Genomic DNA, 15,224 nt, shown 5'->3' on the forward strand with positions numbered 1-15,224 from the left:
TGTCTATGGCTCAAAATTTTGAAGTTAATGAACCATAGTAGCTGGGACTAAACATGAGAGAAAACGAGAGGGAAGCAGAGGCCTCCGAGGGGTGGCCGTGAGGACACTCGTGCTCTGTGGCGGGGCGGGCGGGCCAGGGCGGCTGCTATATAAAGCACAGGAGCACGAGGGTCTGCAGCTTCCACAGATGTGTGCGTGCGCTAACATTAGAAAACATGGGTTTTGTCCAAAGCTTTCGTTTCTAAAATATCTGGAAAAAAGCTTTAACACTGACTCTTTAGGGGAAGTTCTAAGTAAGAGAAGAAAACTGGTAAAAGAAAAAGTCATCCAACGGTTTTTCAATAAATTGCAGACAAAAAGGAGCTTTCTGAAGAGGAAGCAGTTAGTAACGGGTCCCTAGAGCATAGATGTAAGTCATGGGTTCCCACCTCAGCCCTAGAGCAGCATGATGTGAGAACATTTGAACAGGACCGATTCTCAGCACGCTCCCCTGGGCAAGTCGATCAGAGGCTCTGAGGCCGAGGCGTAGGTGGCGGCACACCTTAGAAGCGAGCAGCCAGAGCCGCGAACTCTCAGGCTAAACCGCTGCTTCACAGCAGGCCGCGCGGCTTCTCAGACTTTGCACACCAGCCTCGCTCCTGGCGAGGCTTCCTGAAGGTCCCAGAACCTCGGGAGAGCGGGCCAGGTGGGAGAAAGCTCATAAAGTAGAGAGCTTGAAACGGCTTCCTTACAGAAGGCCCTTCTCCATTCCCACCCTTCTTGAAAACCATCAGTGTGAACGATCCAAGATGACGCAATCCATTTTCCTGGGTGACCTTTAAACATCGGAGGATAAGGAAAACAAAAATCCAAAACAAAAACCAAGTTCTCAAAACCAGCAGGCAAAATCTGGAAGCCGTCTCAGCCTGGCAGGTGTGCCACCACTCCCGGCAGACCCGGGCAAGGAGAGCAGAGAGGAGGACGCATCCCCAGGGCCCAGAGGACGCACGTAACAGGAGGGCCCAGCGGCACACTGTCCTACAGCCCTCTCTGGCCATTCAGCCAAAACGACACCAGAAACAAACAGTGGCAGCTCAGCCTCATATATCCTTCGGGAAAAGGACCCGGGGTGATGTGGGCTTAGAGCTGATGAAAAGTCTCAAGGCCTCAGTTTCATCAGCAATAGGCAGCTGCTTGGTCTTAATCATGTTTCCTAATAAAAACCGTATTCAGAAGGCTTCTTCCAAAGGGCGTGGAGGCCAAGGAACAGTAACCTCGGGGAGGCCGGCCTCTCAAGCAGCCTTCAGAACGCCAGCCCCTCCTTAGCAGCCCGCGGCCAGACCGCCCCTCTCTGAGGGTCGCAGCTCGGCCTCTCGCCACCTCTGAGTCCCTTCCTCCAAGTCTCATCTACCCCGGAGGCGCCCAGATAAACCACCTCGGCTCCAACGCAGCCTCCTCTTTCCAGCATCACTTGAGACGGTCATCAGTATCAAAGCATGCCAAGCATCGTGGTCCCTACGCAGACAGAAATCACCAGATTTCCTGGAGAAAACAATCCCCTCTCCAAGTTTCCTCAATTCCACTGTCAATTTCCATGAAAACAAAGTTTACAGCATTAGCACGGTTCCTTCCAACTTTTTAAATTTTCCCATCTCAGCCACCGCCCCCGCCCCCGCCTCCGCCACCCAGTACCGTCCGCTGTGTGCTTATGGGCAGGCATATCCGTAAGGTAGCAAGTGTTCTGTAAGAATCAGCCTACGGACACTAGAACTACTTTGTAAGGCTCCTAGCTACCTAAGGAGGGCTCTGAAAGTAGCCTCTCTCTGTGTCTTACCCCGGGTGGTTCTTTGTGTCATAGCTACTCTGCATCCCCAGCCCTCCGGTGGGTCTACCCGCCTTTCTCTTCGTGCTCTGGTCAACATCACGTGCCTGAAAACCGCCGTGAACGAGTTTCTCCCTCTTTGGCGATACGGCGCACGGCGTCCCTTCTGCCTGGAGTACCGCTTCCTCCCCTGTGTCCCTTTCGCTTGGACGTACCTCACAGGGTCCCAGCTCAGCATTTATTTCCTCCAGAAACTCAACCCAGTGCTGTCCGTCTGCGCTCCCCAAGCCCCCTATGCACGTCTCCATGTCTGGACTTGCGGTCTGCGCTACAATGACCGGCCGCGGACACTCCCTCCTTGGCTCTGAGCTCAGCGGGGGAGGGGCAGAGCCATCTTTGTTGCTCAGCAGCAAGGACGGGCTCGTCAATGCTTTGGGGATGGAGGTATGCATCGTGGATTAAGACGACGGGGGAAGTCATGAGAACTCCTCTTGTTCCTTCACGCTGGCCTCTGAGAGACAGGCTCTCTTACCACTGTGAGGTAAAGTCAACAAACTCTTCGGAGAACTTGTCTGCGGGGAGTTGTGGCGACGGCTCCTCCACCACCTGTTTGAGCTGCTGAAAAGGAGTTCCCCACGAATCATAGGGAAACCGAAGGATGGCCAGCTCGATCTAGAGGGAGAGGGACACAAGGAGACAGGCGCTTACACGGGGCTGCGTAGGTAAAGAGGGGTCCTCTAGGGAGTCCGCTTGGCCCCAGGAGAGCCGGAGGGAGGCACAATGCTGACCATCAAGTAAACTGCCGGGGAACTAATGCTATATGTTCTCGAGCGCTTTTCCTCCGAGTCCTAGCGCTAGGGGTCTTCAGGTAACGTCGTGCCGGAGACGGCCACTGAGGCCTGCTGAAAACTGGGTCCCCCCTAAAACCCGGTGTGTGGCCCTTCATAAAACTGTAAGCCAGCAGGATGTAAAGCCACCAGGTTTTCAAAGGTTGAGTCTAAAAAGCAATTCTCGCCCCAAGACTCTTACAGAGCTGTGCATCTGCTGCCATCTGCTGGGCGCGTGCTAGAATTAAAAACAACAACAAAAAAAACAAACTAGAACCAAATGACTGATCTCTTTTTGGACTTGAGTAAAGGCCACTTTGCTCTGACAGGATCACGTGCTCTCCGGGCAGGGATGTGAAATACCTCACAGGATTTAATCAGCTGCTGTGTCTGGGCAGGAGACAGGAGCACCGTTCCAGACCTCGGCGGTGCACTGAAAGTTTGTAATCAGCAAAGTTACAGGTCAGGCACTCGCCGTGTACCTTTAGGTCTGGGCCTGAGAAAATTATCCTACGCGCCACTATGCGTTTGGGCTATACCTGTACTCCACAGCCAAGACTTCGGTCACAACCATGTGCTGGGAAGCTGAGCCCATGGCCTGGATAACAAAGCTCTGTCAGGGTCTGGGCAGGGGATAGATCTGGAGTTTGGGATTCTGACACGTACACGCGGCTATATTTAAAACAGATCACCAACAAGGACCTGCTGTATAGCACGGGGAACTCTGCTTGATATTCTGTAGTAACCTAAATGGGAAAATAATTTGAAAAAGAATAGATACATGTGTAACTGAACCACTTTGCTGTACACATGAAACTAACACAACATTGTTAATCAGCTATGCTCCAGTATAAGATAAAAATTGGGGGGAAAAAAAGCTCTATCAGGGTCCACACACATTAGCGCTCTTTGAGTAGCTTAAGCTTCTGCACGCCTTGATTAGAATAATTTAATTTTAAACCATAAAGAAAACTATCAGGAACGGTAGTCAGACCCTCTCATTTTACAGATGGGGACAGTGAGAGAGTCGATGTGCTTCCGTCAGTGAACCAGGGGCACAACTACTTGGGAGTAGAATCAAGAGAACTGCGTTTTGTCCAGTCCCAGTTCGGTATTGCTGCTACACCATGCTGCAGACAATGGTCGCTCCCAATCTCCTGCTCTCTCAGACCAGCATCTCAGGCACCTGCCTCTTGTTCTCCAGGTCCACCCCATTCCAACTTCATGCCCCAAACACCCTGGTCCGCGATGATTAGCATACACTACCATGGTGATGCCCAGACTCCAAATGTCGGACTTCACGCTGTATCCCTTCTGGTTGAGCTCTGGGTTTATTCTCTCGGGCTGGAAAGGAGACAGAAAAAGACAACTGAGATGACATTCTTGGCTCCATAAAGGCTCAGGGGTGGGAGTGTCACCAGCTGCCCAGTGAGTTGCTGTGAGCTGCTAACATACCTCCCAGGCCAAGAGGCTCACTAACTACAATAAATAACAACGTCTCCATGGGATTTTCCTCCTTCTCCACACGTCTTGTCTTGGAGACGGTAATGGATCAAAGTCCCCTTTCAATCAAAAGCAATTTCAATTCTGCCTTATGAAGAACACGATGTACATTATACAATTACTTTGTCAGCCTACAAGTTTCCTTGTTTAAAAGACCAACAGTCCAGAACTCAGTAAAAAGAGTCAACAAGAGTCACTGGGCTACTGTCTCGTGTTAATAGACCTCAACATCTTTTAGCTAAACATGGACAGAAAGCTTTTAAATTCCAAGAGCAAGTTCATTTCCAAGTAGAATATTTACAGTAGAAGTCCCTTAAGTTAAAGGGAGTCCCAGGGTCTCTGCTAACGCCAATGAACCTTCATAGCCATGAGGTTCCTTCAGGACTCACTTAACTGACTTGTTTGGGGAATTTTAATTCTTTCTTCTGTTCTGTTCTCAACAAACAAGGCAGCATTCCCCTGCAACACAGTGTAGAAAATTGTGTGGGCTCTATGTATTACCCACCTTCTTTTTCAAAGAATATACCTCTTTGCCTGATATTTTTAAAGAGTGATTTGTAGAAACATAGGCAACGTAATTCATTGCATATTTTTAAATTTTATTTTATTTTTCCACCTTTATTGAGATACAGTTGACATATAACATTGTGTAAGGTTTTTTTGTTTTGTTTTATTTTGGCCACACCGAACAGCACGTGGGATCTTAGTTCCCCAACCAGGGATCAAACCTGCACCCCATGCATTGGAAGTGTGGAGTCTTAACCACTGGACTGTCGGGGAAGCCTCCTTTACCTGATTTGTTTTTAAAAGAATACATACGAAGCAAGGGATTGAGTATTTCAGACAGGAAATATTAAGAAAAAAGAAGATGCAGAATATTTCTTGCATCTTAGGCGCCTGCATCTCTGTTTTCCCTCCCTGGCCGTCCCTTTCCTATTTGCTGGCGTGGTTTGAAGGCAGTCACATTCCCGACGCCACCCCCAGCTGCTGTACTTACGGCCATGTACGGCTTGCACCCTGCATCAATAGTTTTGGCGACGGAGTCAACAAGGTAGCCGCTGATGCCAAAATCGCACATCTTCACCTGGCCCACGGTGTTGATGAGCACGTTGGAAGGCTTGACGTCTGAAAGCCAGAGCGGCCGGGAGCCCGGGCTGGTAGCCGCATCCCTCTACCACCGGGGGCCCCGGAACCTCCCTTCCTCCTTCCCCTTCACTTTCTTCTCAAGACCCAGTGCAGAAGTAACCGCCACCCCCATGATTCAACATTGTAAATCAACTCTACTCCAACATAAAATAAAAAATTTTTTTAAAAAAGAAAGAAAAACATCAAAGCTAAGAAAGGGGGGGGGAATCAACTTGATTTTCTTCCTTTTCTTTTTTTTTAATCATTTTCAAATGTTTTATTTCAATTTACAAAAGCGGAATTTATTAAGTTGATTTGGATTACGGAAAGCTTAGGAAGAAAGAGAAAGGACATTCTTATATACGTGGAAGACAGACCATAAAATGACATCAACAGTGTATTCAAAATGAATAGAGTCACAAAAACGGTTTTCATTAGTTCACTCAGTCTGATCTCATTACTTCTTGTTCTGCTGGGTGTTGGGTTAGTAGTCTGCTTTCTATCTCAGCCGGCCCCAACCCTTTTGGCACCGGGGACCGGTTTCGTGGAAGACAATTGTTCCACGGGGGGGATGGCGGTGGGCGGGGATGGTTCCGGCAGTAACGCGAGCGGGGGGGGGGGAGCGTGGGGGGAGCGGGGTGGGGAGGGGAGCGGGGTGAGGAGCGGCAGATGAAGCTTCACCCGCTCTCCTGCTGCCCACCTCCTGCTGTGCGGCCCGGTTCCCAACGCGCCACGGACGGGTACCAGTCCGAAGCCCGGGGGTCGGGGACCCCTGTTCTATTTCACGTTGTGTCCTCCTTGTCGGATTGGGAATCCATCAATGGAAAAAACTGTTTCCTCTATCTAATTTCGCATCTTGGTTGCCCTCGTACATGCAGTAAGAACTTAAAAATTGATGATTGAATCAAACGCCTAGCCCCATGGGCCAATCATCTCTGTTATGTTAGATGAATACGTTCTAGAGATCGGCCATTGCAACATTGCCCCTGTTAATGAACAGTTCTATATTGTGCCCCTTAGAATTTGTTGTGAGGGTAGAGCTCATGCTGATTGTTCTTGTGACAGTAAAATAGTGTTTTCAAAGCTCGGGTCATAATGATCTGTTGCGCATCTAGTGGAATGAAAAGGCAGACTGTGACATAACAATACACCAAATACGATCAGAGCAACCAGTTTTGATGGATGCTTCTGCCGGAAGTGTGTCAGAGGTCACAAGGTGTTAACTCATCATAAACCCAGATATTCCAGGCCAGGAGGCAGGTCACAGAATATACATGTGGATAAAGGGGTTTCATTCTACAGTTCTTGAATGAATCCTTCAGTCTCGAGAGAGAGAACACACTCCCCAGATAGATAAACCATCGTTATGTCTCAATAATGGAATTAGACATTACAGTTAATTTTTTCCCTAGTGACACTTTTCACAAAGGGCATGTACTCAAAAGAAAGAAGTTATTCTAAAAACTTTAAAAACTATCCTTTATAATTTTTCCCTTAAACTAAACAGCAGATATACAAATTTCATTTTATTATTTTTTATACTTTATGAACATTCTCTACTATGAATGAAACATTTTATAATTTTGAAATAAGCCTTTAAAAATCAGTTTCACATTTGTGGATAATCCACATTCTTCTTCCTATCCGAATTCCTTCCCACTTTCTTCTTTTCCTCTTCCTCCCTATTTTCCCCATTTTTAATGATAACAGTGAATAATAATAATCATAATAGGAATACTGTTTGAAGCATCTGACATTACTTTCAGGCTCAGAGCTTGTAAGAATTATCAAGTCACAATACCCTATTAGCAATCAATACTTTCCATAAATTTTTTCAGAGACCTGATTAAACATATCTCTTCCAAGAAGCTTTCCTTGACTATGGTCACCCAGTACTAATCATTTCCTTGTTTTGTATTCTACCTCTACTACTTCCATATGTGGTACATTCATATTTCTAACGTGGTATTTTCCCCAGGTGTTTGTTATATATTTGTCTTATTTCCCTATCAAGAATCCCTATGTAGAATTTGAATTAGAATATATTTTCTTCTCAGATACCTGTCAAGGCATCTATTATAGTACTGTATAAACATAGTGCTGTGTAAATGTTGGACAATGATTGCAAAAGGTATATGGATGGTTGAAGTCATGGAAGAAAGAATGGATGGGTGGATGGATGGATGGATGAAAAGATAACAGGAAGGGAGAAAAGGAAGGAGGGAGAAGAGGAAGAGCCATATCTCCCAAGTTTTTCATTTTATCCTGACTCCTGCTGTCTGCAAGGGCTGTGCTTTATGCAACTTTCATGTGCACAGGAATCACCTGGGAATCTTGTTAAAATGCAGATTCTGATTCAGTCAGTCTTGGGACCCATGATTCTGCTTCTCTGACAAGCTCTCGGGTGACAGCCAACACTAGGTGAATTTTTATCCTATTCTCTAAAGTTCTCAATGGGTAATAACACAGCTCTGCTTGGTAACAGGCATTTTATATTCAAGTTTTAATATAAAGCCCACGTCTTCTGATGCCCTCAGACAAGTTAAAGAACAGCTACTTGTATATGATTTGCTATCCAGTCCCTAAGGAAAACCCCTCTGTTCTCTTGCCTGACTCAATTCCATCCACTGGGGAGGAAAAACAAAGACAAAACTCAGGTAAAAGGAACAGCCAAGGCAGCTCCATGGATACTTACCTCGATGAATGACAGAGAGCTTACTGTGTAAATGTTCTAATGCTTTTACAATCTGCAAGAGAAACACAGGGTAGGTTTATTCCCCCCATCGCTGGAAAGAAACTGAATGTTAAACATATCCAGGTTTATCGTCCCTGGCTTAAGGTCACAAGGAGAAGTATCTTCCCAGATAGTGGTGTTCCTGTCCAGGAAAATACACAGGAAGTCATACAAACCGGATTCCGCACACCAGAGAGGACTATACCCCATAGCAGAGAGGATGTCTCACTCGTACATTTTGATTTTCATTTGGCCTCCACCATTTTTTTCTCTCCACCCTCCTGGGCCTCAGGAACCATGAAGGGAGCAGCCCTTCATTTCATTTTCTGCTGCTTCCTCCTATGCCTATTGATCCTAAGAAAACATTTAAAACTCTACAAATGAAAATCAAAATCAACGAATATCAGGACAGAGACACCAGGAACGTATGATGAATGTACTGCTTAGAGGCACTTTAACTGAGAGCTTACCCATCCAAGTGAGGAGTAGATTCTTTTACATAATGCCCAGAAAGAAAAGCATGAGCTGATCCATGCACAGGTGCACTCATGCAGTCAACAGACACGTATGGGACGGGAGCTATGGTCCAGGCAGTATGTCCCCGTACTGGGGGTACAGGGGCACATAAGGCCCAGACTTCTCACATGCTCCTTGAAGTAGTGTTCATGATGTACTCACAGAAACTGCTATTTTCCCTAAGATGTCCTCTGGAATTGTTTGGCCTTTATCAATCACTTGTTTGTAGAATTTATCTAGGGACGTGTCCATGAGCTCCATGCAGATCCAGACATCCCCCTAGAGGCCGGTCGGTTCAGAGGTGGTTAGAGAGGATGGAAAAGGGAAAAAAGGAGGAAACAGTTAACACCTGTCAGGAAGAACGGACCGTTTCTTGCTTGAGTTTTGGAGGAAATGTACTAATCCCTTCAAGCTCTCAAAGGGATTTATAAACAGGCAAGATTACCTCCAAAGAACAAACTAGCAGACAGCCAAGCCGACTTGCAGGTGATCACCCACTCCTTAATGAAAACTAGGACCTATACGCTAATAGCCACAAGCAATAGAACTCAGAAGTCTAAGCCTTTACTCTCACTGCCCTCCAGGAGTTACGTCCAGATACCTACTCCATGTCTGACCTCCCATGCTGACCACTGGCGGTAGTTTATCACAAGGCTGGTTTTAAGAGGGAGATGAAGCATCGTAACCCACATCATCGTGAAGTGAAAAAGAGAGGCAGAGCAAAGAGGTAAATGTAAGCCCACATGGTACCCAAGGCTACCTGAAGTATAGCAAGAGGCCAAAAGACCAGAGGAGTTCAGATTTTAAGGAATCTATCCAAATCAGTCTACAGACTCTTGATAGAGACAGTTCTGGCAAAACAGACAAACCAAAACAGAAAGGAGAAAGGGGGCCTCAGCATTTTAAAAGGGCTAAACGCATTTGAAAATATCGTGGTTTCAAGCCAACTTTGCACCAACATTTCCCAAGCGTGAAACTACAGAAGACACGTCAAACAGGAAAGAGCGCCGTGACTGTGGGTGGCATTTATGTGACCAGGGGAACTTGTTGTTAAGCTACCGCTCTCCCTGGAGTCGGAAGGGAAGGATCACCTACCTCGCGGAAGAGTGCGCCATAAAAGGTGACCGTAAAAGGACAGTCCACCGTCCTCATGGAAATATCCAAATCCATCAGTAACCTTTTCTGCTCCTGGCTATTTACTGTGGCCCGGATCCGCTGAATGGGAATGCATGAAAAATGAATGGTTACTGCTCCGAGGATGAGTCTGGTAATAAGGCAGGGACCTTGAAGCGTCCCATCCTGAGAATAGTACCAAAATCCACAGCACAACTTCCAGAAACAACCCTTCAGATATCTACTCTGAAGGATTAGCTATTTGTAACGAATGAAAAGTAAGGAAGACCATTATTCGTTTGATTTCCCGAATAATCCCCAGTAAGGAGCAAACTGATAATATATTTTAGATAGTGTGCAGATGTTTGGGAATGCATTTTCAAGTTACAAAAACAGTCTGATTTATTATGTGGGTTTAGTGCAAAGAGGTCAGAGTATTAATTGATTGGGGGCTGATTTGGGGTCCTATAAAAAAAGCCAAAAGCCCCTCTTTGTGAATAAGTAAGAATATTTGGACTGAACAGCAACTGTAAGAGAATTGATTCAGGAAAGGAAAGAGGAGGAATCAAACCGAAATGGAGATACTGTTCATTCCTACCCCAGGGCTTCTGAGAGAAGAGAAACTTGTCACACCAGCAAATGTAGCCTTATAGAAACACGATTATGTCATTAAATGACAAGACGATATAATATCACGAGGCTTTCACATTTTTTGCCTATGTAGCAAAGAGCCTGCAGAAGAAGAAACTGAAAAATCTACAAGGTAAGGGAAAGATATCTCCATTCTCCAAAAAGAGAGGCATCCCAGTCATCTGACCACCCACATTCCTAACAATTCATCTAGAGTTAATACATTGGCCATTCTCCAAGGTCCTTCCAACATCTACTCAAGAAATTTGCAATGATTCTAAATTTCTTTTTATAGCTTAGAAGCTATGCAAATTTGCTCAGGATGACTTTACCCTCCTTTTTCCCACAAACGGAGACAATTTCCTCCCTCAATTCGGGTTTCCTGATTTTCAGGGACAATTCTTTAAAAGCAACAGGATAAGGGTTAAAAAGACACTTGCGAGAAACAAAACCCAAAGGCCACATGTGAGCTCTTGTTTGGATTCTGATTTGAAAAACCAGCAGGAGAAAAAACAGCAACAACTATTAGATGACGTTGAAGAGCTATTATTGATTCTTTGACGTGTGATGATGATGGGTGGTTGCACAAAAAATTAAAAGGAGGCGTCGGAGTTATCAGTTAAAAAAGCCTGGCTGATGTCACTCATGCCAAGGAAGCATTTTTCACATATTTGGAGGGAAATCTTGTTCCCTATGAATAAGCTTTTCTGTTTCACCCCACGGAGCATTGTTTTGCTCATATGAGAAGAGCTGGTTTGTGGCTGAGATGGACACACATAAATCAGGGATGGAAAACGTTTGGGGAGGGGGAACTCTACCTTCACCGCCATGATCTGCCCGCTGGGCACATGCCGCATCTTCTCCACCACCCCGTACGCGCCCCGGCCCAGCTCCACTATAGGCTCCAGGTCCTCCGCCTTCACCTCAAAGTTCTGCAGCAGAGAAAAGCAAGAATACAACAGGGAGAGGGGAAGCAAACCGGACACAGGCTACCTTGCCCTCTCTCTGGTGTCTCCCAGCATTCTAGGGGTTCTTTCTAGTCCAGAACCTTCTGGTCTAGAAGTTTTCCCAAGCAGCCACTGAAAAAGCAAGAGGTGCGTGGGACACGGGTGGACCCGACTGCACCTGCTCGCCACAGGCGATACAGAGATCCAGCTCCCACTCGGCCTCCGTGTTGCTCAGGGAAGGCTAACTGCACCGTGGCTCTTTAGCCCTGCCCCACGTTTGCTGACTGACGGCCGCCAGGTCTAGGCCTGGACTGCGACGAACCCACGCCAAAGAGCATCATCTACTCGCCTCAGGGCCACCACAGCCCGATTTCACTTCGACACTCAAAACAGCAGGAGCTCCACAGACCTCTTCTGTTTACATTCAGACGTTATTGACCCAGCGCCCTTGACAGCACGTTACACTAGGTACATGGGTTTCGTTGGTCAGTTGCAAAGCGTCCATGTCAAATGGTCAAGATATTAACTGGCAGAATGATTCTTCTCACCTGATTTCCAATAGAAATGCAAGCTTTGGAGTCTAAATCTCGAGGTGGCCTAAGAAAGAGGAGGGGAGGGAAAAAAAAAACAGACATTCAGTCAAATATGACCTTCCCAAATCAGATGCGACTGGAGAGATCTTTCCTTAGGAATAAGGTGAAAGCTCATGAGTAAAATAAAGCAGCAGAAAGGGGTTAATAGTGTGGGATTTGGAATAAAATACATTTGCATTTAAATCATTAATCTCTGAACTTCCATTTCATCTTTTAGTTTATTTTAATTTATTTATTTATGGCTGCATTGGGTCTTTGTTGCTGCGCGCGGGCTTTCTCTAGTTGCGGCGAGCAGGGACTACTCTCCCTCGCGGTGCGCAGGCTTCTCATCGCGGTGGCTCCTCTTGTTGCGGAGCACGGGCTCTAGCCACATGGGCTTCAGTAGTTGTGGCTCGCGGGCTCAGCAGTTGTGGCTCGCAGGCTCTAGAGTGCAGGCTCAGTAGTTGTGGCGCTCAGGCTTAGTTGCTCCGCGGCATGTGGGATCTTCCCGGACCAGGGCTCGAACCCGTGTCCCCTGCACTGGCAGGCGGATTCTTAACCACTGCGCCACCAGGGAAGCCCCCGTTTCTTCTTTAATACAAAGATATTAGTACGCTACCTCATAGAGTACGAGTGGGTATTAAATGAGATAGTCTAAGTAACATGCTTAGCAGAATGCCTGGCATACAGTAAATATTCAATAAATATGAGTCATATATATATAGTTATGAGGATAATTACACTACTCTAGTAAGCCCCTGTGTAAGTAATTGTATTCTTATAAGGAAGTTAAAGTACTAGACTCTTCTTTCATCCGAGAGCATCCATGTGCCCAGTTATCCCACCACTTTTTCCACAACTGTTTTAACAAAAAGAAACAATAATATGGTTTTGTTAACTCACAAAATTCATAGATCACAGGAATTCCAAATCTATCTAATCCTGCCTTTAAGGTGGAACAAAGGTCCAGACAGGTAAAGTGACTTGCCCAAGGTCACGACTAACGCAGGCCTCCTGATTTTCAGGTCAGAATCCTTTCTGTTCTACCAGGCTGGCATACCCAGTTGTGATATTTCTTCTATACATAGTGTACTCACCATCCAGGGCTCATCTCAGCAGCTGAGGTTCGCTGCTTTTGTGTCTCCATTAGAGAAAACAGAGTCTTCTCATGTGTATTTATTTCCCCTACTTCATTGCTGCCTTGGCTGATAACAGTCCATGTACGAGAAAGATATTTGGCTTTGGCTGTACACTTAACTATGAGCCTAGAGAAGCCTTTTCTTCAAATAAATACACCGAAAGCATCCTGACAAAAGTAGTAAATGCTAAGGAACACAGAAAACATAACATACAACAAACAAAACACACATAACAAACACAACATAACAAACTTGTTAATACGATCAAACGAATAAAGTGATAGGAAGCTAAAGACAAAAGAATCCCAGTGTTGCCTGAACAAAGGGCAGCCAAAAAGGGTGGAAATGCAGGTGTCCCCAAGGGCACGTTCCAGGTCAGAATTATACAGAAAAATACAAGGGAAGAAGAAAGGAAGAGAGAAAAAAATCCTTGGCCAATGACAATTTTCCCCATCCCTAATGTATTATAATTCGACCCCTCCTGCTGAAACTGACTAAATAAAACAATAAGTAAAATGTAGGAACATAAACACAGATACACACATGAATCTAAGATGTTAATGGCAAGCCTTCCCTCACCTTAAAAATCTCTTTGAAACGTATAGAAAACCTAAAATAAAGTTTTTCTATAGTAACTTAAAACCAGGACTGAGAGGGAGGGATAAAGAGGAACACACACACACACACACACACACACACACACACACACACACACACACACACGGCAGTGATGTTTTCATATATCTTGTGTTTCTGAGCAGGGGATTTTTCTTCAGAAACACTTTCCAGAGGAATTAAATTTCTGAAAACCTGATTTCTCACTCTTAAAACCTCCAAAGCTCTTTTTCTTTAGTTGTCACAATTTGTTTGTAGTAATTGCAATGGAACTTTGTAATAAAGATAAATATTATTTGAAACATGTGACTAATCTAAACAGTAAAAACCCCTTTGCAATTGTTCGGACACTTCCTTTTAAAAAGAATGAAGTAACAGAAAAGGTCACTAGTGATCCAGGGCCGCGTCCACGTGCTTGCCGTCCAGCGCGGGTGCTGGTTGAGACCTCCTCCAGGTCTGACATTCCAGCATTCATACCAGGGCCCTGCAAAGTACAGTCCATGACCCAGCTGTGGGTGAATTCTACACATTCAAAGGGTTGGAAAAAACAAACGACAAAGCATCTTCGGCAGAGGCCATGGTGGCCTGGGTAGCCCCAAATTATTTGCTCTCTGGTCTTTTGCACAAAAAGTTTGCTGACTCCAGCTTTATTCTAACCTTGCATGACAGCTGTACCTAACAGGAGGATTTCCTGCCATTTTCCAGAAAGAGAAAAACGAAACCCGGAAAAATTCAGTGACACGCTGAACAGACAGCCCTCAACAGAGCTGAAGATAAAACTCATACCCCCCAAGTCTCGGCCTTGACCTAAGGAGAAGGGGGTAGAGGCTGAAAACTGGGCTAAGTGCAAGTGTCATTGTTCCCATATTCCAGATGAAAACCTATTTGGCGTCAACCTGAGCTAACTTGCTCCCAAGTGGTGAAGCTATGATTCAATCCAAGTCTGACTGAATCAGAGAAAACTTCCCCCACACCCAGGCCCCCTCTAATGAAAATGACCACCCACCCGCCATGAGGCCTACAGGCTCAGCGAGCCTGCCAAAAGCATCAAATGATGGACTGAGACGGACAGCTTGTAGTGGGTTCGTTGACACTGTGTCCTGTCCAAGGGCTGTGGGCATATCCGTTTGCCTGGGGCACCAAGTCTGTGCAGGAGGTTTAAACTGTGGGTGGACATTCTCTGTTGCTTATGCAGTATTTCAGTGTTCTGGGGAAAGAACCAAACTTATTACGAATTCCTAACCCTGGAAGGCCAAAGGGATTCCAAAGGTCACCTGCTATTACTTTTTTATATAAACAACCAGCTCCGGTTTATTAAAATAATTATTTATAATTCTACATGAGTAATGAGTTTACTGGTTACTATTATAATTATTGTTCACGTATAATAATGTTGATTAAAACAATATGTACTTATTACCTAATGATAATAATTTATTAAGCATCTACTTGGGCCAGAGACCATGCGAGACCCTTTACATCAAATATCTTCTTTAATTTTCACAACTCTTAGAGGTGTTATAGCTCTATTTTAATGTGAAGAACTGACATTGAAACAGACTAAATAATTTAAGAGATATCATCAAAGAGATGGTGACACCGGAACACAGAGCGATGCCAGGAAGTCTTCTCAGCTGCAGAAGTAAAAGATCCTGCCCCTCGTGGATAGCCATGGGCTATCTGGCTGGAGTCTCGAGCAGTC

The 15,224-nt window shown here is 45.5% G+C and overlaps 1 protein-coding gene across 18 annotated transcripts in view; it reads right to left on the bottom strand.

Moving 5' to 3' along the window:
• MAP2K6 (mitogen-activated protein kinase kinase 6) overlaps positions 1-15,224 on the bottom strand; it is a 116,024-nt gene that overhangs the window by 11,889 nt on the left and 88,911 nt on the right. For 12 of the 18 annotated variants that reach the window (XM_059048382.2, XM_067020748.1, XM_067020758.1 and 9 more), the window contains 8 exons: positions 11,745-11,793; positions 11,068-11,181; positions 9,602-9,721; positions 8,669-8,785; positions 7,952-8,003; positions 5,129-5,256; positions 3,895-3,972; positions 2,334-2,473 (listed from right to left, as the gene is read on the bottom strand). In XM_059048382.2, coding sequence (XP_058904365.1) covers positions 2,334-2,473; positions 3,895-3,972; positions 5,129-5,256; positions 7,952-8,003; positions 8,669-8,785; positions 9,602-9,721; positions 11,068-11,181; positions 11,745-11,793 — 798 coding nt within the window. Of the gene's footprint in view, positions 1-2,016; positions 2,474-3,889; positions 3,973-5,128; positions 5,257-7,951; positions 8,004-8,668; positions 8,786-9,601; positions 9,722-11,067; positions 11,182-11,744; positions 11,794-15,224 lie in introns of all 18 variants that reach the window. The other 6 variants (XM_067020750.1, XM_067020751.1, XM_067020753.1 and 3 more) reach the window with 4 other exon arrangements.

The sequence above is a fragment of the Kogia breviceps genome, chromosome 19 (genome assembly GCF_026419965.1).
Source record: "Kogia breviceps isolate mKogBre1 chromosome 19, mKogBre1 haplotype 1, whole genome shotgun sequence".
NCBI classification, from domain to species: domain Eukaryota; kingdom Metazoa; phylum Chordata; class Mammalia; order Artiodactyla; family Physeteridae; genus Kogia; species Kogia breviceps.